This window comes from Nelumbo lutea, chromosome 1 (assembly GCF_056320005.1).
Source record: "Nelumbo lutea isolate HS-2025 chromosome 1, American lotus-T2T, whole genome shotgun sequence".
NCBI classification, from domain to species: Eukaryota; Viridiplantae; Streptophyta; class Magnoliopsida; order Proteales; family Nelumbonaceae; genus Nelumbo; species Nelumbo lutea.
In genome coordinates, this window is record NC_142684.1 from 138328578 (window position 1) to 138354339 (window position 25762).

At 38.2% G+C, this 25762-nt stretch overlaps 1 protein-coding gene across 1 annotated transcript; it reads left to right on the forward strand.

Moving 5' to 3' along the window:
- The first annotated feature begins 16665 nt into the window (after positions 1 to 16665).
- LOC148877869 (CTTNBP 2 amino-terminal-like protein) lies at positions 16666 to 20340 on the forward strand. The gene is made up of 2 exons (XM_088945664.1): positions 16666 to 17345; positions 19734 to 20340. Exons 1-2 carry the CDS (start codon positions 17073 to 17075, stop codon positions 19902 to 19904), a joined length of 444 nt encoding a protein of 147 aa, XP_088801790.1. The 5' UTR covers positions 16666 to 17072; the 3' UTR covers positions 19905 to 20340.
- Positions 20341 to 25762: the final 5422 nt, after the last annotated feature.

The window sequence follows — 25762 nt, forward strand, 5'->3', positions numbered from 1 at the left end:
TGAAGACCTACCTACAGATACGAGGCAAAATAAATAGTTTGATATGCCCTGCAAGGAAGAGATAGATTGCTACCCTACGCTTGCCTCCCGACTAGAGGAGAGTCCTCAGATTGAGGCGGTATGAACATTCTAGTAGGTAGAAAAAACACTATGAAAACCAGTTCAGCAATTGGTCCCATCCTAGAATGATTGTGGACATGTTTACTTTTTCACAGAAGTCAGTCTATGTAAAAGACATAATTCAATAGATTGAACTAATCCAAGTACATAAAAAATGAAAGAAGAAAAGAAAAGGAAAGACAATTAAAATGCTTGTCTAATATCAATATGATTTCACCCAGAGAACATAAACCCAAGTAGAGTTTCTACTAGCAGGAGGCTCCTCAGATTGCTTCTGTTGGACTGCATTAATGTCCTCTCTTGAGTTGCAGCAGCCATCGTCAAAGTTGAGTGCATAGCTTGAAGGATCATAGTGGAATGCGAGCCGTTGCTTTCCGTCATTTTTTATGACCTTCTTCATTGCTGCTCTCGTTCTCCAGTAAAGGCTTTTGAAATGCTTCTTACCATAATCGTTCATGCATGTCAGTACTCCGACCCAACCCATCCGTTTGCAAGATCCAGAATAAGTTTATATTATAAATCTGCTTTGGTTTCTGGGTCCCTTGTGTTCATGCAATCTCTTCAGGAGGGTGGTATCAAGTGGCTACGGTGCATCTAATTACTAGAAATGGAACAGTTCCTCCAACTCCTGATTAGAAGCATTTGCCGCCTGTCTTTGAGAAGTGGAAACTGCATGAAACTTGCAATCTTTTAGAGTTTCGAACAGTCAGACTCAGATGCTTGGTTCTGGTAATCAGAAGAGTGAGAACAGAATTTGGAATTTCTTATAAAACACTTTACAGAAGCTTCAAAGTTTTACACAAAAATAGAAGGATTGAGAAGCCTTTTCAACTTCGTAGAGGACATTGAGGCGGTGCTGTATGAAGTCTGGTTACTCTATGGAAAGAGTGGACTGTAACTCTCTTGAGACTGTTTCACAGTAACTCTTTAAAGTTTCTCATATAGTTTGAAAACTGAAGAAGACGAAATACTAGTTTCACCAGAAAAACTGGAGACTACGAAATACCAGTTTCACCAGAAGGAACTGAAATAGCTTAAAGGTGTCAAGAACGCCCGGGAACTTTCCTGGGCTTTGTGACTCTAAAACACTAGAAGACTAGAACCTCATTAAACTCAGACGGAATAGCACATTTAATTCACATTGAAACTCAAAAGACAGAAAAGCCAGTAAAATTTTGTAGACCATCAAAATGAGGACTTCGAGCCTTAGATGAAGCAGAGGCTCTTGAGATTCTGGTGTCTGAGGAGCCGTTACGAAAGATAAAGGAGAACCTGAACCTGAATGGACTATATAGAGACCAGATATATCCCCAAAAGCAAATAGAAATCTTGGGATTTTATAGAAGCTTTGCCTAGCTTTTTCTGCACTCCTACTACAGCAGGTCACATGGGGATGCTAAAATTCCACGTTCAGAGAGAGAGAGAGAGAGAGAGAGAGAGAGATTGGACCTATGGTGGTATATCACTTCTGAAATCGACATCATATAATGTTATCGAGAGCTGATCATACCCTAAAATCCTCGGCAGTCGTTGCTCATGATGGGCAATAATGATCTCCACGGAAAAACATTTGCCACCTTCACCTAGTGTACGAACTTACTACGTAGATCGGTAGATGTAATTGTGGCTTCCGGTTTTGGCTAAATTCTAAATCTTCCTCTGTATATGATTGATTTCAAAGTGGATGGTACTCCGGTCCCTAAATTGTAACGATGATGACTGTCTCTTCTCTGGGGCAATAAAATCTGAACCCACCCACATTTCCATATTGATTTTGCCAAACTTTTGATGCATGGATTAACCAACCATGCCCTACAAAAATCAATCTCAAGCTTTTGATCACAGAAAGCCATTCCTTAACCATAAATATGATTGATTTACTTAGGCAATTACTGTACATTTTATTTGAAGAAAAAAGGACCCAAATGTGGGATAAAATCGGCGAGGAGAATTGGAGTAGTAGTCACCTATGATCCATCAAATCACATTTTCACTTTATGCTCTCAACTTTGTCTCCAAAACGAAGGCAGTAGATGTGGGTGCAGTGGAGTTTCCATTTAGCTTGCCATCCCATCTCTTTTTGTCTTCATCTCCAAAGCCATTTTTTGCTCCCCTATATATTCCCATTTAATTCCTTCTGTCTTATTCTGTGGTCCTCCATTTTTTCTGATTGAAGCCTTGGACCCAACCACGAGTCATACACTTAAAAGGGACCTAACTGGTGCATGGCACTACTACTGTACTACATGGCCAAATCTAGTATATGTGGGCCCCCTATTCTATGACTTGTCATTCTTGCTTACGTGGCAACCCCTTGCCCTAGTCCTTTACTCTGGAGGAAAGTGAAAACCAATGTCTACTGTTTAGCCATTGGGGGGAGACCAAATCAACCAACCACCCCCCCCAAACGTCCCACAGCATATTTCCGTCGTGTATTTGTATTGGGAACATCTCTCAGTGATGACATCACCATTTCTGAGATTATCATCAGCAGATATTCCTAATATACAGTGGGGATGTGCTGGGGGGAGCTGATTTGAACTCCATTGGGAGAGCTCCTATCCTATGCATCGGGATTCACTTACTTGCATCTTCCCTAAGTGGGTCCCCATCTGATATGGTTGCCACTTGGCATTTTCTCGAACTGGGTCCCCCAAACCCATTCTGATATGGTCCTCCACTGAACGGGTTGGATAAGTATAACTGCTGAAGCTGAAACCGAACCAATTGCTCTAGCTCTAGTCTTGATCAATGAGCTGTCCACCGAGTGGCAGCACCTGGGAGCGTTGGTGGGTACGTTGGCTTGTATTGGGTTCACGTTCGATACATGGAGATTTCGACCTGTTTACCCCACTCCAAACCGACCGTTTTTGTAAGCATCAATAAATCGAATTGTTCCTTCCTTTTTATCTATTTAACTTTTCTTCTCGAGAAGGCAAGACCTTTATAGTCTTCCCATGTTTGATGTAGATCATCCCTCTGTTTTCTTTCTTGATGGTGCTTACTCATATTGCTTTTACAGATTTCAGCAGTAATACCCATTGAATGAATGCGACTTGTGTTGATATTTTTACTTTTACAACAAAACACCTTCTCTCGAAATTCTGCAGCTTTGCTTCCTCTTGTCAATTTTCCTTCTTTGAGGGGGCTAAGCTAACCAGGGATCTCATAATTAGTCCCCTCTCCCGAAAAAAAAACCCAGAAATACATGGCTTTCTGCTGTAACCAACTGACAAATGATGCTTAGCCATGTCTCAGGCAGAAGCAGCTTTAGGACCCAGTTCAGTCTTTGGTGTGGTGGTTGAGAATTTCCAAAGTTCAAGTTTAATCCCTGCTCATTGGCGATCTAGGGACCAATTTGAGCCCAAAGCTCTGGCTTCGATGACAATGCAATATAATTATATGATAGCCAATAAACATAAAGACAAAGTAAGAAAATGACCTTGATCTGAACCAATCACACTCTTAGTTTGTGGGCCTGACACAAGATATTAAGCCTTTCTCGCCATGATCCTGAAAATAAAATATACAAACTATTCAATTATTATAAGAAGACTGTCTCAATTGCAGGGGAGGCAATACTTGATAAAAGTTTTCAACTTAACCCTTAAAGTAGAACAGAAAATATCATAATCCACCATGGAAAGAACTAATAAAATCAATAAAGTGAAGCCTAAAAGACAACCTTGATAAGTAAACCTAAGGCCTAGAGCTAACACTTCTGTTGGCTCAGTGAAACCCTAAGTGTGAGATTTGAAATTTAAATATGTGTAATATCTATCATGTGGATTTGCTCCCCAATCCCCATTCTTTTTGGGTGCTTTTCTTAATGGTTCATTGGTAATTGACCTGAAAACTTTGTTCATGAGGACAAAAAAGAAGAATCAGGGAGCATCTGATTCCAAGGGTGACTCTACTGAATCCTTGTGAATGTTTTCTGGGTCTCTGTATCCAAGAGAGAGTTCAAAGTATCGATGCATCGCACAGGGGCGTATCAGTATAAAAAAACAACCGCTTAATGTTTTTTTTTTTTTTTCAAAACTTGATTTTTGGAAATTAATGGGATCCTAAAACAATATGTCTGAAATGTATCCTATCAATATTTTGAACCTTGGTACAAATGCATGAGAATGCAAATTCTGATTTATTTATTTTTTTGAGTTTTACTTTATTTTGCTTCATTTGTACTATAATCAAATAAAATAAAAATAAATTATAATTTACACCTAAATCATTTGCACTACCATAATTTTGCTCAGTTCAAATAAATTCGCATTACAACCAAATACTGACACGACAATGGTTGCCGGATTTAGCCTGTTTAAATCATTACAACCAAAATCATTTGAACAATATTGGTTAGGGTCGAACTTGTTTGCACTTAATTTGTAGTCATAGTCATGGCGTAGCTTTTCTGGCCTTGCATTTGCATTAGCGCCAAGCCAACCTTTTGGACCGAAGCTGAAGCTGGGAGCCTGGGAGAAACATCCTCATGCCAGCAAGTGGTAGTATCAGTAAAGAGATAGCTTTGGCTGTTGAGAGAGTTTTTTGGCTGGCGACGTTCACCTATTTCACGCCCACCTCTTTCTTTTTTTATCAAAATAAAATAAAATAGGGGCAATTACTAATTTACCCATTCTTATGATTATGTGGCATTCCTAAAATCACACTTAACTGTTGGCCCCTAACGGTCAAAGTTTTACCGTCAGCAGAGCCTTAGGCCTAGGGTCTAATCCACGTGAGAAAACTTTGACCATTTACATTGAAAGTGTAGATTTTCTTTTGGGACCTGATCGAGTAGGCTAAATATAATAAATACGTTCAATGAATACTTGATAAATATTCTAACAAATGCCAAAAATGATTTTCAATTTTTTTTCAAGGATAGATTGGAGTATATCAAGAGATGGGTGTTAAAAAAATTTCTAAGTGCTTATTGAAGGTATTTATAACTTTGGGCCTATATTTGATCTGGACTGCTTTCAATAGAGCTATTCCTAGGGCTCTGTTTGGTTTGAAGGAAAAAGTAGAAAAAGTCAAGAAAATCTATACGAAGTTTATAAAGGTTTTCTTACCTTTCCCTTCTTTTCCCTACTTTTCTTTCAAACCAAACCTAACCAGAAGTGATCATTTTCATCCCGGCCCAAAAATTCCAGATTTGTTCCTAGGTTTTATGTTCCATCCTAGTCAGCCTGGACCATTACCGCCCCTATCTCTCCCCAAAGGCTTCCTACATAACATGCTTAAGAATGGCAACGGGGTGGAGCGGGGATGGGGAGCCTCTCACCATCCCCGTCCCCACGAAAATCCCCATCCTCGCTAATGGGGACAAGGTTATCCCCATCCCCATCCCCACGGGATCCCCATTCCCCGTAAATTTTTAAAACATTAATATATAGACGTATATGTACATATATAACATATACATACATATATACATATATATTAGTGGGAATCCCAAAGGCGGGGATCAGGGTCCCGCGAGGCAATGCGGGGATCATCCCCGTCCCCGCAGGGGGGAAATCATCCCCATCCCCACCCCATTCGGGGCGAATCCCCACGGGGGTCGGGGAAATGGGAAAAATTGCCATCCCTAAACACGCTATCTAAATTTTCTCTGGTTGTTATCCTGTGGTTTTTGATACGTCATTCATGATCGGTTTCTAAGGCCATGCTGCTCAGGTGAAGTCTAATGTTTGAAAATAAAAAAAAAAAAATTTTTAAGTTCTAAAAGTGGTAAAAATGATTTTATACGCTGCTGAAAAATAAGATTTTTTGAGCTGGGCTGTTGGGGGTGATGTTCGTATGTCTTAAGAAAAAAAAAAAAAAATCTACCTCTTGAAAACAAATTGATATTTGCATATTTCACCCAGAATTTTAATTAAATAATAAAATAAAAGTAAAACATATAAAACATTAAAATAACAATAAAAAATTATAATATATATGGAAAATTTTGAAAATAAGAAAAAACGAAAATGAAAAATTATGAAAATATATTAAAAGTATAAATTATATCATAAAATTATAGAAATTTTAAAACAATAAAAATGATGAAAAAAATATGAAAGCGATTAAAAAGTTGCATAGAACAATCAAATTGGAAGAAAAACGGTTATAGAGCATCAACAAAACAATCAAGCGGTGTTTGGCATCGATGCTGTTACTTCCACATCTGTGCCACATCAGAAAAACAGTGTGCCAAGAAACACAGCCCTTGTTTGGAATCATTGTTCTGAAAATGGCCATGCATTGGAATTCGGGAAAGCGTGGCTCGAGAAAACGTTAAATTTGATGTTTTCTCATTTTCGGAACTGTTGCTGCCAGCCGTATTATGACATGGCATCATGTAAACCGTTGGATATGTAGACCAATGCTGAAAACATTACTAAATAAAACCGGTGGCTTTCCCCAGAAAAGCCAAACAATAAAAAGAAGCCGTTTTCTCAAAAAATGGTACAATACAAACAGCACCATCTTCTCAGATAACGGCTCTGAAACAATGCATCGGTGCCACACAACAGAAGAGAGAAGAGAAACGGTTACTGACTTACTGCCCCCTTGGTGTTGCTTATTAGTGCATGAGCGACAATCAAACCTTGAAGATTGAGGACCATGGTTGAGTCCAGCAACATGAGTGTTATATATATATATATGCATGGTTTTCAAAATCGGACTAGAAAAACCGGGAATTGGTCAGGTGACTGGTTTCGGTTTTTTCCAAAACCGGAAATTTGCCCAAAACCGAAAATTTGCTCAAAACCATTGATTTTGGTCAATAAACTGCTGATCTGGACGATTAACTGTTTAAACTGTTCGAATAATTTTGACCGTTTTTTATTTTTTTCAAAATGGACTAATTATTTGATTCAAATAATCGGATCATTTGACCTAGTAACCGGACCCTGACCGATTTGGTCTCCACGTCGTTTTTAAAAACCATGTATATATGACTTCAGACATGCTCTAAAAGCTCCTCCATGAAAGCAAGCCTTATCCCTTAATTTCTAAGCAGTCGATATAGCAGAGGAAGAATTAAAATCAACAGAATCGTCGCTCGTCATTGGCTTTTGCTTGGAAATTCCATCAACAACGAAGACATTTTTGGATCTTTGGATATTAAGTCGAGACGAAGTTGGAATGCGTAGGACGAGAGAATTTTCCAGTTTTCTGGCTATATATTTTGAGGAAAAGATGCCATTTTTGTTTCCTCCCTTCCTATTGTCACGGGGAATTGGATAATATTCTAAAAAAAAGGTTTAAAGGAAGGAGAAGAAAACTGGAGCTGTAGAATTTAGCAAGGTTTTTAAAACCGAATCGAACAAGTCAGTCAAGGGTCTGGTTCCTGGGTCAAACGGTCTGACTGTTTGAACCGAATGGATGACCCATTCTGACAAAGAAAAAAAAAGTCAAATCATTGGACGGTTCAAATGGTTTGACCACTTGGGTCAATGGGTTGTTGACCAAATCAATGGTTTTTTGGCAAAATAACGGTTCTAGGGTAAAACGAAACCAGTCACCTCCTGATTTTTCCGGTCTAACCGTCCGGTCTAATCTGGTTTTGAAAACCATGGAATTTAGACTCCCAAATCTAAAACCTTTGGCGGTGTTTGGCTGCATTGCAAATTCATTTGCATTGATGCAAATTATGGTAGTGCAAATGATTTAACTGCAAATTTTGATTTACTTTTGTTTCAAATTTTACTTTATTTTGTTTGGTTGCATTAAAAATGAAGTAACATAAGAATAAAGTAAAATTCAAAACAAAATTAAATCAACATTTTGCATTTGCACTCCCATTCATTTGTAATAGTGCAAATAAAATTACACTGCAACCGAACACAGCGTTTGTTACAAAAAGCAATATGTTGGGATTCCAATTCACAGTTGTAATGAGACATTATGATTGTGATAGCTAGAACAAAAAATAGTGATTAAAAAAATAAAAATCTCAGGGTCCATTTGGTTGGTGGGAATAGGAGTCTAGATTCCGAATCCAGACCCATTCCCATTTTTGGTAGAATGGTATTCACCCATTTGAGTGAATGGCTATTCCCTCCCCCTCCCTTGGGAATGAAATTCCATTTCAGTTTATTTAAATTCCCATTCCAATTCCTATGTGAACCAAATAGATTATGGGAATAAATCATTCCAATTTCAATTTTAAAGGATTTTGATTTTGTTTCTGAATCCAATTCCAATTGTTAACCAAATGAACCTCAATTCAAATGCCTTACAACAATCACCGATTTACTGAGGCTCCAAAGTCACTATTGAGTTCTTTGGCTTGAAAGTGGATTATAAAATGGGTATTTAATGCCATTAACAAAATTTCGAAGAGGGTATTCTAGTTGAGAAAAATTTCCAATTATACCCTATACTTTGGGCCTAGTGGCACTTTAGTCCCTGTACTTTAAAATGTGATATTTCAGTACCCAAACTTTTAAAACATGCCAGTCCAATATCTATTAAACAACCGTCAGTTATGTGTATAATGTGATGTGATATATGACTTAAAATTTTTTAAAATATCAAAAATATCCTTTAAAACATTGTTCAATCACGTTCTTTATGGGGAATTAAGATAAAACTAAAGTAATGGTGAACAACCCAAATCTGCGGGGAATCCAATAAATAATGACAGAGAATTCCATAATCGCTTCTTTCCCTTGGTATTATTTGATGGGAAAAGAAGTCATTGCGGAATCATTTCAACTCTGTCTTGCTTGGGGATACGCCATTTTTGGTTTCATCAACGTCTCTGAACTCAGCAGCCCCAATATATCTGATCTTATAAATAGAATTTACTTTTATAAGCAAGATTTATCATCTCGATGGGTCAAATTCAGAGTGACTTGTCTCGACCGATCAAAGCGTCCAAAACCCTTTAATTGCAGCACCTGAATCTCAGCCAACTTCAATGGTGGATTTAATTGCAGAACAGTCAATTGACTCAGAAGCCCTATTACATCTGATTTGATGAACAGAATTTACTCCCACCTGAACTGGAAATGCACTGTTGAAACTTGAAATGTACTGCTGAAACAGTGCTGGGCTTGCCACGTCAAGAGCAGGACTTACTGTAAGAGCTGAGGATTTCAGTGCCAAATCCACGTCAAGAACACTTGGGTCCCTGCTTCTTGAAGGCAGGTGAGGCAACAACAGCTTGCCGTTGTTCAACAGCAGCAATAGCAGCTCCAAGGAGAATCCCAAAAGGCAGAGAGAGTAAGCCCAATAGCCACCAGATTGCTCACACGCAATCCAAACAATTGGGCCCTATTTCATCTTCTTGAGGAATAAGATAACGAATAATGTTTTTATTTTTTTTCGAAGGGACATCTCAGAGCTATCGGTGATATGTTTAAGAAGAGACAGAATTTCCCAAAAACTTAAAAGATGTGAATCAAGACAAGGGCATTTGGATGGTTGATAAAGAAAATTAGATAATACGGAAGAGTATTTATGTCTTTTTACATGCCACTTAATGGTTATTTAACGGTAGGTATTGAATTGGCACGTTTTAAAAGTTTTAAGTACTAAATTATTACATTTTAAAGTGGCACAGGGCCCAAACTACAGATACTAATGGTTATTTTTGTTGTTACATCTGAAGAGTGTGTGTTTGACCACATTATGCAGTGGGACAATGTCTTACCATTTAGAATATTATTTTGGTCTTCAGATGCCTAGTAAGGCACTAGAGACAGATGAAGAAGCAAACTTTTTAGACTCTCCATTGGACTAAAAAAATGTTATCAAATGCCCCCTTAGGTGACAGTCGAATAAGATCCCTCTCCCTTAAGAAAATATTCTAGGTCCACAACATCAATTACAAGCTTAAAATGTTTCTTTAATGAACAATTCAAATGTCTAATCATACTCTCACAACTGGGAGCAGAGCTCTCACTATACTCTCATTATTGCTTTTACATATGTCTATGTCAAGGGTGCTTATATTTTGATGGTTGACTGAAACTTAAATTAGTATTAATCCTTTTTAAGGGGTATTCGATAGATGTGGTAAGTGTTTTTGTTTAAAAAGATAAAATCAGCATCGACCATATCAAAATATCAATACTTTCAACTATGTGTATATCCAAATGCTTCAACCAAAAAACAGCTTTAGGCAATTAGTTGCTTCATGAATTTAAAAGATGACGGCACATTAACTTCTGATTCCTAACAATCTTTCCATCTTTTTCCTTAAGCTTCACCTTTTATTAGTTACAAATCTGAATTTAAAAGATAACGTTTTAATAAAATAATAATTTCTTATAAAATTAACAAAAGAGTGATAAAGGGAAAGAATAGCAATAAATAAGAGGGTGAACTAATGAGACCCTTCGCCCTCCACGTTCCTTGCACTTAGAGGGGGGCATTAATGGTATATTAAAATCGAATTACTTATGGAATAATTTAAAAGGTTTACTTTTGAACACACTTTACAGATATATAAACTTATAGAAATCAAATCTCATGCAATCCTTCACTTAAAAAACTTACTGGCAGCGTGTACTTTGATAACTGAGCAGCATCCCATCCCCTTAATCCACTTGTTTAATGGGTTCTCTAATCTCTAGTCTGCCCTAAATAGACTGATAATTTGTTTAACAATGTTGGGGCTGATCCTTTTTGTTGGTTTTGTTTTTCTTTTTTTAGGGAGGGGGGTGGGGATATAGTTTGGTTCATAGTTCCTGAAATCAGTCACCAAGGCTGCGTTTAGCTTGATAAAAAAAGATGAGAAACTGAAAGTTGATTGAGGGTTCTTAGAGCTGTCAATCAATTATAAAGTTTGTAATATATAAAGGTCCTACTCTTTCCTGAGCCTAAATTTATATTATCAAAAATGAAGTTTTAAGTTTTGCTTATTATAGATAATTAAATTATGGATGTCAATAATAATAGGGTCTAATCAAGTTAAACCTGATTATCCTGATTAATAATTGATTCAGTCTTAAATCTATTTTATAGAATCAATTAATAATCTGTTTTGGGACTGATCCACTTTATCCTCGAATCAGACCCAATTTATTGATTGACAGCTCTAAAGGTTCTCAAGAAATTTCACAAATTTTGTTAAAAACTTTTCTTAAGCTTTATTTCCTGTCAAACAAAATATAGCCCCAAGTCATAAGTTGCAATTGATTGGAGTCTGGTTTTTTTCACTCTGATCTTTCACTTTACACGTGAAGTATTGCTGTGTTGGGAGCTAATGACACTGCAACCACTTGACTAGCAGCAACTTTTGATATGATGCCACCCTAGAGCCACTAATGCTTACTTTATTTCTGCAGAGAGAGGGGGATCAATGATTGGTCTTCCCAATATCTCACTGCTCTCCCTCCCTCCCTTCATCACAGCTTTCTAATTCTGATATTACCCTGAACCATCCTCTGTAATGATGTTCCTTGCCACCATCAGTTGACACCGTGGCATGTTCGTAAATCGAGCGAATTCACATCCGCGCCTCACAATGTCCCACAGCGCATTAATACCAGATTCGATGATATTATCATCTGGACATGTTTTTATTTCAAAGTGAGGATATGTTGTGGGGCGCCCTATCGTGAGGCGCAGATCTGAACTCAATGCGAGCATGACCACGTGCCCTTTTTCTTTTCTTTCTTATAAGAGCCTCCCAGCTTCCTTCTTCCACACTCAGAATTTTCTTTTCTTTTCTTTTCTTTTTTTTATTGACCACCTGATGTAGTAATTTTAGTGCCTTAAACAGAAAGCTTTCATATGAGTCTTCACTCTTTCAAAGTAGTAATAGTAGTACTAGTCCCCTTTTTCCTATTAAATACTCTCTCAAATGACATGTGCTTCTGTCCTTTTGGCTAAAAAAAGTTTCCTTGGAAAAAAAAAATTCAAATATGATATTACATTGTTATTAGCTATTCATGAGTTTTATTTCAGAATAACTATGTTTGGTTGGATGGAAAACAAGAGAAACATAAAGCAAGGAGTTAAAAAACTCTGTTAACCAAGGCTTAAAATATCTATACCAGACACACAGTATAATGTGATACATATCATGCCTTCTTTTTTTGCCTTTCACCCTATAGGGGCTGTAGTTTAATTTTCATGGCATAGTACTGCACGCTTTATTTAACAACATTACACTCTTTTCAAAGATGGATTTAGAGCCGTTAATAATGGGGCTCGAAACCATATTGCGTCTGGGGTTTACCCAGTTACGTGCCACGATGCCAACCGAGCCACCACTCGATTGATATGCATATCTCACTTTGAACTTTACCCTCAACACTTTCTGTTTTTCTCTTATTTTCTATCAAGGTGATCTATATGATACAATGTGATTCAGATCAATACATACAATACTTGGTAATTCACTCATTTGGGTAGGACTGAAATTAGTACATTTCTTTAAGAGATGGAAAATAAGAAAGAGCAATATTGTTTAGGTGCCGTTTGACAAACACTGAAGTTGTACAACTGAAAGACTTGTTACTTTGTCATTTAGCTATTAAAATTAAATAAAAATTTAAGAATATAGCGATCAACCGCACCCCACTTCACAGTTTCAACCATTATAGGGCTCACGACCTCCTTAACATGATATTGGTTAATTAAAAAGAAGAAGAAGATTAGGTTGATATATTACCCCAAAAGATAGAGATGTTAAAATTATCTTGGTTAATTTCTTTTGTCTTCTGATTTGGGCCTCTCGTCATTCTTCCTTGATTTCAGCCAAGGAGAAGAAAGAAAACCCTTTTGGTTTTTCTTACCGACCAAGGGACAGTAAAGGAGACAACCAGCCAAATATTCCGGCATAAGCTACAACCTACGAGTAAAACTCTTGGATTTTACCTCAATTAAGTCTAGATTCTACCAAAACCCATTACATCGATGGATTTGACGCTAAGCTAAACCTTGTAAAACCTCCATAAATCCTTTATCTGTAGATGCTACCAAACAGTCGACATCTTATTTCTCGGTAGATGGTCGCTGAATCAATCCTCTGTACCTTCCTGCACTAATCCTTTCTCTGAAGATATTCCAAACTGTCGACATCTTTCTGAAACCATAACAATCATTACAACTACCACCACCTTTACACTAGTAAAAGTTTGTTCATGGGTCCCTTCGTTCTCCACCTCCACCGCCCTCGCCGGAAAATTCGGCTACCGGCTATCTCTCTCGCCAGTCGTCTGTGCCTCTCAAGGACTTTGCCATGGGAGACTCTCAGTTTACATAATTGGTGGCTGGCTGTGCCACTAGGAGGTAGGCCAGGGCGGCTCCGATTACATTGTTTAGACTTTAGATTGATCTTCGAGCATTGTCATCGACCCAACCGGGGAACCCGACCCGAAAAAAGAGGGTCAGGAACCCATATTTAGTGATCTGAAGGCTGAAGCAGATCTAGATGGCCTGAACGGACCCAACCCCCCCCCCCCCCCCCAAAAAAAAAAAAAAATTGGGTTAGGTCGGGTTCGGTCGTGGGTCATCGTCGGGTTGCGGGTTGCTTATCTTCAAACCAAAGTTTTCAAATTAGTGTTGACTGTTGATTCAGACAGTTGACCCATTCAAATAATTTGAACCGGATAATTAAACTTCTATTTTTAGTAAAAACAATTAACTTGGTTAAAGAACAATTGACCCAGGCAATTTAACCCTTGACCCATCTAACCTGTGGATAATCTTAACTTAAAATAGTTAGGGTTAGGGCCTAGCCTTTTCCGATCCAACCCGAAAAGTGGCCTGACCCAAAATGCCTTGGCCCGACTCAAATCCAACCAGATCTAATTCCCACGCCTAATTCTTCATTGATTGGTCCAACTGTGCGCCACTTGTCATCCCTGGGTTTGATTTTTCTTGTACAGTTTGTGATGATAAGATCTACGTGGCAGGGACCAGGGAGCAATGTGCATGATTAGGTAGTGTTAGAGGAATCGCATCCGCTGAGGTGTATGATCCTGCGGTGGACAAATTGACCCCAGTGCCTGAAATAAGCAACTTGAAGTACAAGTTTGTGTGGGTTGGGTCCCGGGGGGGTGACATGGCAGGGGAAGATATCCACGTGGTTGGGGCTTTGCTGAGATTACAATCGCACCGTGCCATTTATATAATATAGGATGTTCAAGGGGAATCAAAATAAAGAGGAAGGCATTTTGGGAATATTGAGAAAATGATGACAAGCTTCTAGTACAGTTATTAGTGCAAGATAATCATACTAATGGGAAGACAAAATGGAGACGACAACTTGACAAGTGAGCAATGAACATATTGATATTGGGCTGGAATATTGGAATGATCTCCTTTTTACTTTTGGGGCGAATTATTATTCTAACCTACGCAAGCTTTCGACTTTATCTTTATCTAAACCATGTTTTAGGCCCATGATGGGACTACTAATCCACAGATTTTCTGAGTGATTCTACCTCAAAATAGATCTTGATGTACTGATGTGATGTACTGGATTACTGTTAATCAATTCATAATGATGCAAGGGCAAGGGGTCATGGTTCATGGATATTAGTGCTCCACCAATAGGGAATGGGCCGGCCCGTAGGGTAGAACGGACCAAGAAAGTTATAGATTTGGTAAACGGCTAAGATCCTTTCATCATGCATAATTTTCATGGGCCCCGATGGGGGGCCCATCTTACCATCTTTGTAACTAAAACCGTAAAAGCTGGTTCCTACTTGCGTCAGGCATGTCGGTCCAAGCACTAATTCTGTTTGTTTAACATCAAAAGAAGAGAAAGGGAAGAGAGAGAGGGGGGAGAGAGGGTGGTGAGTGAGAGAAGGAAAGCGAAAGGTCCTTCACGTGAGCCAGACTCGCGCACGAGGCCCACCCAACCCACTCTCAGACTGACACTCTCTCATACGGATACGGTCACTTGGGTCAATTGCACGGTCAAACTTCTCCGTCAAAGTTGAAAAGCTCATTCATCTCCACACGCCATCGCTCGTGTGATCTTCAATCCACGTGGGTGATGTGACACGTGGCTTGCACGCCCGTAACCTGACATTTGATGGCGATTCCCGTTGACATTGACTCACATCCATCGCTCATTAGAGTATGCATTAAATCCGGGCTTCATCGGGCGGCCAAAATTTGAGGTGTTATGGAGAAATCTGGGCCATCCGATGGGGACAATATTGAGATTCGGCTGTCTACTTGCGGAGGTGGAGCCCGGAAAGGCCGACATGGAAGCGTGATATGTCGGTTGTATTGCTATTCTCATCCCCGACCGATCCATCTCAGTACACGTGGCGAAGTTACTGATTAACAAATAGCCAGGTGATACGTGTCCAAGGGGTTTCCCGTAGGAACACGGGCTGAGGGAGTTGGAGACAAGGGGCATGTGTGAGTTAATGAGGTGTCCTAATGATGCGTACGCCACGTCACTTCTATGGGCCCACCGTTAATGATGTGTGAGTTGAGCGACGCGTCGGAAAACGTAGGTGGCAACTGGCAAGGTGCGGTGGGTGGGGGGGACCACTCGCTGTCGTTGAGATAATACTGTGTGTACTTGCTATTCTTATTTATATTTTCCCCATAAAGTCTGTGGACTTCTGCTCCGTTCAGAATCAAAAAAGGACACAGACAGTCGTAGAGGAAGCTTATACCCTTCATTTTGTAAGGAATTGCACATATACCCTTCCTTTTGACGGATGATATTATCAGACAGACTCCATCGGATGATGGGTCATGACTCATGGGAATCTGCTTCACACCACACTCCACAGTCCACACTCCCAGCACTCCACAATGGCATTACCGAAATTCTTATGCGAAGACGAGGCAATCACGCAGCGAGGCGAGGCTGCAGGTTTGTTCATGGATATCTTGCTGCCGTTGGGCTGGGCCAAGACCAGCCCAATTTAGAAGTTATAACGACCACTAATTAATATACTTCAGAAGTTTACAGCCTTCATGCGTTAGCCACTGCATCCTTAATTTCCAGCGGAGACTCAGAAAGTAGGGCAATTACTTGTATTAGAAATTTTTATTAATTTAAACAAAAAAAACTATTGAATTAGGAGATAAATTAAGGCCCAGGCCCAGGCCCAAGCCCAAGCCCAAGCCCAAGCCCTTGATAATGGTATAAATATAATACCGCAATTTAACTTTCATGATATAATACAGCAAACTTTATCTATAACATTACAGTCTTCTAAAAGGTGAATTTAGTGCTGTTAATAGCGGAATTGGAAACCGGATTGCGTCTGGAGCTTACCCGGTTACGTGCCAACCGAGCCACCACTCGGTTGGTTGATTGAATTGATACATTGAAGGATGATGGGTGTGGCCTTCTGTTTTGTCCATAAAAAGAGAGGATGTGAAGGACGGTAGCAACAATGAGTCGCGGCAAATCAGAGGCCCACTCGCATATCGTATCGCTGTCTGTCATCTTTAGAAGCAGCCCAAGGCCTATGAAGAGAGCAGGCCCAAATTCCCCTTTTTTTCAGAGATTAGGCTTTACTGGTGTAATTATATATTAATTTATGATAAACAGTGTACGAACGTGTTAACAATTAAAAAATGTTTGTTTGTATATTAGAGAGAGAGCTATCGATCCCAGTTCCCACACCAATCTGCTCTCGTTTCAACCTTGGCCCTTGGGTCACATCCAGAGGAGGGTCACATGCTCTCTCTCTCTCTCTCTCTCTCTCTCTCTCAGCTTTTCTGTGAACGCTGAAGAGGTTCTCTGTGTAGTTGGTACAAGCAAGCTTCGACAAGGGCGTGAAAGACCCTGAAACAAGGGTTGTCTCCTCTCGTAAACCCATCGATTCCTTTTAATTTGGTTGGTCCTGTCGAAGCGGCCATGACCTTCTTCTTCGTCTACCAGATCAAAACTGCAGTATCATGAGGAGAAGGATGGCTGGATTTTCTTTTCTTTTTTCTTTCCTTTGTGTGCTGCGAGCTTCTCTAGTTTTGTTTGGTTCATCATGAGAGAGAAGTTCTGTTAAATATAGGGGAGAATGGGCGAAGATAGCTGGGGTATGCAACCTTCTGGAGCTCCACTTAATGTGCAGAGAGACGAGCACTGGAGAAATTTTGATAACTCTGTTAATGCTGTTTCTTTTGGATTTGTTGCAACTGCGATTCTTATTTCCATGTTTCTCGTTATGGCCATCTTCGAGAGATTTCTAAGGCCGAGATCAACCGGACTAACGCCTTCTGGCGGTAGAAATCACAACGATCTCGAGGCGCAGATGGCCTTCAACGGAAAGCTTGGTCACTCATCACCCAAAGTAACTCTCTCTCTCTCTCTCTCTCTCTCTCTCTATTTTTGATTATTTCATCATGACAGGACAGAAGTACTGTTTTGTTCTTCCACTCTGTTTTATGTTTTTCTTTGAAATCTTGTAGTTCCTCTTGCCTGCAAGTCTGCAACCTCACCTGAGTGGAGAAACTATCTTTATTACGACCGAAATGTCCTTCGTTGGGTTGGCTTTTCGGTTTAATTTTATTTACCTTCTTCAATAATCATATATCCATTGTTTGGCTAGTACTGTAGAAGCAAAGCAAATACTTGCTTGAAATGAAGCCTTATGTTCTTTTCATATTTCTATTTAAAATTTTATGCTTTAATCTAGGTAAGTAGGGGATGGCTTATCATACTCCGAGAAAGACGCAGCCAGCAGCCTTTCTATTCTGGATATGAAGTTCTGAATAAGTTTCAGACATTTTAAATTTGACCTTCAAATTATCTTCCTTTCCTCTTTTCTCTTTCCTAACCTTGTGCCACCTGATTACCTGAACATGGAAAGGTGGGGATATATTGGTCTTTTCATAAAAATGTAGCTTCTTCTTCATTTGTGGTTTTTGCTACCTTAAAGTTAAATGGGTCTTTGTGGTTCGGACTTACAGTGGTTGTTTCAAATGACGGACACACCATTGATGGAAGAGAATGCCTTGGGATGATCTTAACCATTAATAAGTCTACTTTAGTTGATTTTGATCATCCAATTGATGGGTCACCAGAAAACTATAGAATTATGGTTATTATGATTTCGTACTTCTGCTTCTTCTGGTTGGGGTCCTGCTAGACTACCCAGTACCCACCTTACCCTCCATGAAGTCAAGAACTAACCAAAAACCCTAAGTTACATAAATATAAATGTGGAGGAATTAGTTTTGTAGAAACATCCTTCTACATTCTAACATATTTAGGGTTAGGACTTAGAATGAACAGTTTTCTGATGATTTTATTGAAACAACTCAGTTTAATTATCTTGGACATTTTTGCAGATTGCATCATGCTCATATGATAATACTAATAATACATTTGTAATTGTTTATTCGTGGTCATGTCATGGGCCTCATCATCCACCCATCTATCTACTTTTTGCTTTGCAATTTGGCCTATGGATCAGGATTGGGGAGCGATCCCAACCTTTGGTTTAGGATATAAAAGTTGTTTGGATGATGATCAATTGGGGCATTTAGAAGTGTCAGTTTATCCAATTTTAGTACATGGTGATTTTTATAGTTGGCAGTAGAATGTATTGGGGCATGTCTGTTATCTCAGTTGATAATGCCATGTGCTTCGTACTAAACTACCAGTATGAGCTCTTATTTTTCTATGGTTTAAACATTCAAAGATGAAAGAATCCTCCCTTTTGAAGGAAAAGAATAGACAATGGCGTTATCCTTTATAGTCTACTTGGAAACTGGGGCTGTTATTGGCATTCGAGTTAGAAGGAACAGCTAGGACAAAAATCTCTTCTCTTTGATTCATGTTGTCCGTTTCTACCTGCAAGATTGCTAGTGAAGAAAATGCTGGCAAAGGTCCATAAGCTGCCAACCACATTTTCTGGATCTTGTCTGGTGCATTTCTTTTCACCTTGCTAAAAATGTTTTTCTTTTTTTTTTTTTTTTTCTATTCTGAACATTTTTGCCTGGGAGAGCACTACACTAACTCACTAAGATTACTATTGCCATTTCTGGTGGAAGAAATGACTAGGACAGATCTCTTTTGGTCCAATTATTTACTTCTACGTTCTATATGGATTGCCAGTGGAAAATGCTAATGATGTTTCGTAACTACCAATCACATTTTCTGGGTCATTTCTTTTACAGATTTTTTTGCTTTGCTTCGAAAATTGGTAGTACAATGTTTTCACAGGATTCAGGCCAAGTTAACAGGCCCTAGTTGGTAGTGTTAGCAGTAGTGGTGTGAATGTATTTATCATTACATTCTAATAGATCTTTCTATAAGTGTTACAGAAGTTTTATCAACTATTGAACCCAAAACTATTGAAAGATAGACTTTCTGTTCAAGTCCTGAAATTCCTGATTTTGCCAGTTAAGTGGCGCTTCTGATCTTATCTATACCCCAAAGACAGGTTTTCGGTCATTCTCTGAATTGTGTAACATTTTTGGAAGGCTGGGCTGCTAATAGAATAATACATTTGTTTATACAGTAGTCTTGAGTTGTAGCTGCTTTTGTTTATTTTGCAGCTGCTTTCCTATTATTGTAGTCTTAGTAATTAACTGGTGCTGTTGTCAGTGTAATGTTATCATTATCAAACCTATTAAACAACATTATTGAAAGTTTGAAGCTTTTGCCTATTTTAGGATTGATAACAAGTTTAGATGTTAACTTCTGTGTTTCTGTTCTTTGTTGGAATTTGCAGATGTCGATATATGCTAGTGGTGTGTCAGTGTTGATGCCAGGAGAAGAAATTCCCACCTTCATTGCTCACCCAGCTCCTGTGCCATGCCCTCCAGAGCGTGTTTCATGGCCTCTCCACCAGCATGTCTCATTCAACTGCCCTGCCACGGGTGTAAACTCAACCTTGACTTGAAAAGAAAAAGTGTAAAGAAGACGTTACTTTAGATCCCTCCATGAATATGATCCAAACCAAGAAAAACAACTCTGAACGGAGGGATCTTAATGGAACACACCAATCGAATATCAACATCTCAAACTTGAGCAAGGACACCTTTTTTTCCCATTTTTCTCATGCAAATGCTGAATATGGCGGACAGGTTGTCCAGATTCCAGGACAATTTCAGATGAGCAAATTTAACTTGCTCTTGTTTGCATGGGCTCTCTTTTGTGCCTTGATTATGATTTCCTCTTAACATTTTTGTATCAGTGATTGAGGTCTGTCAAACGTGACGAGTTTCTCGTCCTTTGAATTGGTCAGTGGCTTGTAAAAATCGAGGAAAATAGCTGGGGTTTGGAATGAGACATAAAGGCTATTGTTCATTGTTTGTATAAAAAAGGTTTGAACCCAACTGTCTACTTTTGCTCAAGAAAAATTATAGTTTTGTATCAATTAACCCGGGGTATGCCCAAAAACAGATAAGAAACACATGCAGGCTTCTCGAGCTAGTTCAATGAGCTAGAACATTCATCTTCCCTTGCTTACAATTAATGAACTTTATCGACTCAAAAAGCTGAAGCCAGGAATCTAGCTTGACTCATTACTGGTTCAAACCCCCAAGGTTACCGTTTTCTTCGGATGCTGCAACAACCTGATAAAATTCAATCTTTCTAACAGGTTTCAAATGCTAACTTGAAAGCTTCGATCGAACAGGACCCATGCTTCATTTTTGCAGTGTTCTTACGGCTATTGACTTGGTTACCCATAAACTTGCAACAGAGTACGAGACGTCATCATCAGTTCTGCATCCAAGCTAAGAGCCAAACTACAATTTTCTTGCAAAGCTGCTTTGTATAAATAGATAGCAGCAGGCCTCTCTTTTTTCTCCACACATACGGTAACAACTTATCCGTGTTATTATTAGGAGGTGTAAATAGGCTGGGTTAGATCGGGTTGAGATCCATCCTAACCCAACTCCAGTTTGTTGAACCTCCAACCCAATAACTTCATGCCAAATGTACTTATATTCGTGGTAATATAATTCAATATTAGGATTATTGGACACATGATTTGGGTGCAAATTCTAATTTATTTTTTTTTCAAAATTTACCTTATTGTGTACATAGATGCATGAATGCATACATATATCTAAGAACTTAAATAAATACATATTTATATAATATTTAAGCATGTAAAGATGAAGTTAAATTGGGTTTGGATTAGATGTAGTTGGTCATAAGGCGTCAACCCTAACTGAACATAAGATTATGTCAGGTTCATAATTTTCAACCGTAACCCAAACCCAATCCCACTTTTTTCGGGAAAGTTACAGCCCTAGTTAGTAGCAACCAAAGTTGCTGCATTTCTTGGATAACATTCAAAATGAATATAAGGTCCGGGGATGGAGTTTTATTTTCCAAAATCCAACTGCTTATCGTTATTATTATTGCTTTCATGGCTGTAGAGTTTCATTCTGCTTTCTGCAAAAGCAAACATTAAGTTTATGAGCTGTGGACGCCAAGTGAATGTTTGGACCCAATAATTGAATGCAACTCCTCTAAGAAAATAGTACGATCATGGCCTAAAGCTCATTGAGGAATGAGAAAATTGCTGCTGCCACTCTCTCAGACACAGACACACACACACAAAAAAAAAAAAACATGCGGATGGCGTGTAATTTGCTATGTTACATATCACATGGGTTTTGGCTGGAATGGACTATAAAGGGTAAGATTTTAATTGGGCCTGTTCCAAATCCTAAAACTCTGGTCCGGTCCATTTTAGAACCAGAGCATGCATGGATAGGGAAGGGTGGATGATCTTAAATTTTATGTGCCAATAAAAAAGGGAAGCTGGGAAAGAAAGAAAGAAAATTGTGAATAGAATAGAATAGAATAGAGAATGGGAGAAAGGATCCACCTCATCCTCAATTGTGTTCTTTGTTCTGACACGAGTCATATGGGTTTGTCACAACCCAAAAGTCCCTCCAAAAATGAAGAACCAGCCCATGTGGACTGGAGTGGAGGGATGACAGTGAATGTAAGACAGGCCATTATATGGTGTCCCTCCAGTTTTGTCATTTGTTCAGTGTCTTGGCTCATTTCACCACCTTTCTGATTGGCATCTTTCGCTAAATAATACCCAGTCTGCAACACTTCCCAATCAGATCTCTATGCCTATAAAAGAGTCTGTCTCTCACCATGTAGCAGGAGTAGTGACTTTGTTATCCACATTGGAAATGGCCTCTTAGTACTAACCAATAAAAGAATGCATCTTTACTTAGGTTGCGTGGTCTGGAATTCATAAATTCTATGACAGCTTTTCCTATTGGAGCCCCCTTATCCAAGGGGCTAAGGTCCTTGTTTTTCTCCTCTCTCCTTCTGGCTACTGGATTATCAATTATGGGCCAAGCTATAATTCCAGATTATCTTTCTTTCTTTTTTTATTTTTTTTTTATGCAACCCCACGAGGCCTCTTCACAGTCCTCGACCCATGATGATTCATCCACTAGGGAATTGGCCAAGTTAGCCAGCATATCATCTACACAATTTCCCATACTATATGTATGAGTTGCCTTGTAATAGATGTGAAGCATTCAGATTTCTTGAACCATTGAACTTATTCTCCACAGGGTAAATGCTTTATGATTGATAGTCAACAATGAGTTTGGAGTCACCTTCAAAGTTCATTCCATATCCATTTTTGAATTATGCTGACCAAGGTGATTCCAATTCAGCCGACTCCTACTCCTTGGCTTGGTTGTTGACTGATGCATCAAAGTTCCTATCTTTATCACATTTCATTGTGTGCATTATCTATCTACATTACTCTACTGTATTTAGTTGGTTGATGGAGTTTGTTCTAAAGTCTTGTCTGGGCTTCGTTCAATTTCTTGGGTTGGGAATCATGTTTATTCATTTGTTTCCAAATTGCTCAAAATAGAAAACGATTTTCTGCATGTTCTGTCCCTTGTTCATATTTTCCAGAATCAGCAGAATCGTTCTACAAAGCTTTCTCTGGTGCCTAGACTCAAGTAGGAAAGTTCCTAATTCATCGACTCCTCAAATTGAAAATCATACAAACATGTCGCCCACAACTGCTCTAGGAAACATGAAACGTAAGCTTGATCCCCAATAAAAAGATGGCTAACTCATGGTCAGAGATCAAGTTGAGTCTTTGCGACAGGAGGTAGGTAGTACGTATTTGGCAAGTATTACATATTTTATTAATAAATACAAATCAAGCCCAAGAGATTGACCCATACCTTGTCAAAAAGAGCTAATTTTTGACATTAGAGATTTCAATGGATCTGGTCTGGGTTCAGGACTGGGTGAATCAGTTTTATAAAATAGACCCACAATCGAATCAATTATTAATTGGGGTAATCAGGTCAGACCCGATTACACTTGACATCTATAATTCCCTATGATAATAACAACTTGGAACTTTGTTTTTTATAATATAACTTTATTAAAAAATGAAATTAAATAGTAAACTGTTCATATGTTGATGCACTCATGTCCTTCTAACCAAAATCATATTTTATACTGTCTATAAATTTACCCTTTTATACATTAAACATAACAAAAAATACAGAAAAAATCGAAGACCTTTATATATTATTGTAAGAAATAAGCATTAACCATATATGTTATATGGTATTTATATTTAACTTTTATGATCTGCACAGAAACGAAGTCAAGTATCTGCTTTATATGATATGGATATAATTAAATCGGGGGTCTTAATCGGTTCAAAACAGTAAAATCCGGTCATAACAGATCGCAGTCTTCAGTTGGGCTTCACCAAAATTTGAAATGGGCCAAGCCCGAAACAGTGTAAAATGCTGGCTCGATTGCACCTCAAATATTGCTAACACAATTACAAATCGAGACAGAGTACATGACCAGACTGCCCTATTGACATTTTCATCCTCAAAGCAAAGCATCACCCGAATGATGGTCAGGAATTGAAAAATTAAAATGGCCCAGGAACAAAGAATCCTAGAACGAGGGCTTCCCTCATCTTGGACGTGGCAGGAAAAGATATGGCCACGTAGCAGGGGGCTTGGCTGCTTGGCCGAATTGAGAAACCTCGAGACCTTCTACTTCATTTTAACTTTGGGAGTGGTGCAGGGAAAAAGAGAAAGAAGGGCATAGAGATTAGAAGTAGAACACAACAAAAATGGTTTATATGATCTGCTACAAGAAAACAAAAGGTCGGTCTCTACAATTAAAAAGGAAGAGGACTACTCACCCACAACCCTCCAATGCAACGGCTATGGAATTTAGATCCTTGCCACCGTCCAAAACTTTGTCAAATTACTTCCAGAAATCAGTCCCTAGACTAGCCTCAAGCCTCTGACGAGGAGGGTTAATTAAAATCCACCGTTCTGGTAAAGAAGAAGAAGAAAGAATCACGGCAATCTGTGGATGAATTTTGTCACAGAACAAATCTTTCGTAATGGACAAAACGTAAACATGGAGAGAGTATTCCCGAAGCAGGCCGATCCAACTGGAGATGGAAGAATTATTCTATCCTGTACCTTTTTGTTATTCAGGTCGTAGGCCGTAGCTCTTTCTTCGACTAGGGCCCTCAAAGAATTGTTGAACTATCTATCTATATTCAGTTATAGAGGGGTGTAAAACTGTAAATGGTATTCCATGATGTCCAATATAATCGAATGGAGTTTGATATTTCAAATACAGTAATTGATAAAAAAAAAAAAAAATCTTATACCATTTAGTTTATTTGATCGAATTTGGATATAGCCTCATTTTATTCGGGAAAAATCCAAACTGATTAGAGCATTAATATATACATTTGAGATTATCTAAATAAATTTTATTTCTATTTGGTGAAAAAATAAATAAATGTCGCAAGATGGATGAGCGGTAAAGTAGAAATGATATAATTAGAAAAGAAAATCATACGGAGGAATTTAGGAGTAACTCAAATAAATGATTGTGAGAGAGTATATTAAGATGATGGGGACTAGAATTAGGGATGCAAACGGATAGGATCGGATTTGAATATGATCAGAGACACTGTTCATGTCGGATCTGATCCGATCGGATTTGATAGGACTAGATTTGAATTCGAATCCTATTGGTAAGTCAGATCTTCATATCTTATCCGATCCAATTTGTTTTTTTTTTAATTAATAAATTATTAAAATAAAAATAAAATATACTAATTTAAATAAAATAAAAACAAAAAATATAAGTATTTTTTAATTATTTTCATCATATATATACATATTTTTATAAAAAAAATAAATAATATAATAGATTTATAAAAATATAATATAAAATAAATAAATAACATATATATATATATATATATATATATATATTTATAAATATATAATATACATTGAATTGGATCTTCTTGGATTGAATAGGGGGTGATTCAAATCCGATCCGATTTTTTATCAGATCATATTATCTGACCCAAATATTCGGATAGGATGATCCAAATTTGACCAAATAGGATCAGATCAGATCATGATTTGATCCATTTACACCCCTAGCTAGAATGGAAATTTAGTAAGACTTGGGTGGAACTAATAAATCTTTTTTTTTTATGTCCATAATTCAATAATAGATATGGTACTAAACAGAACGGGCAAGGTGAAATAGGATTCATGTAGCATAGTTGTTTTTAATGGGTTTCTATAGCTTGTATGACATAAAAACCTCTTTACAAGCAGAAACTATGGCAGTTTTGGATGGCCTTGGGTGATGTTTTGATAATGGTATCAATGACTTTGAAGCGAAAAGTGATAACAAGATACTTAGGAGAACTCAAGGAAAAATTAGTCATCCTTAATC

Excerpts from the sequence above, each read along its gene's own strand:
- LOC148877869 (XM_088945664.1), top strand. The coding sequence starts at position 17,073 with ATGGGCGAAGATAGCTGGGGTATGCAACCTTCTGGAGCTCCACTTAAT. Across the intron at positions 17,346-19,733 it reads TTGGTCACTCATCACCCAAA|ATGTCGATATATGCTAGTGG; the intron begins GTAACTCTCTCT and ends TGGAATTTGCAG.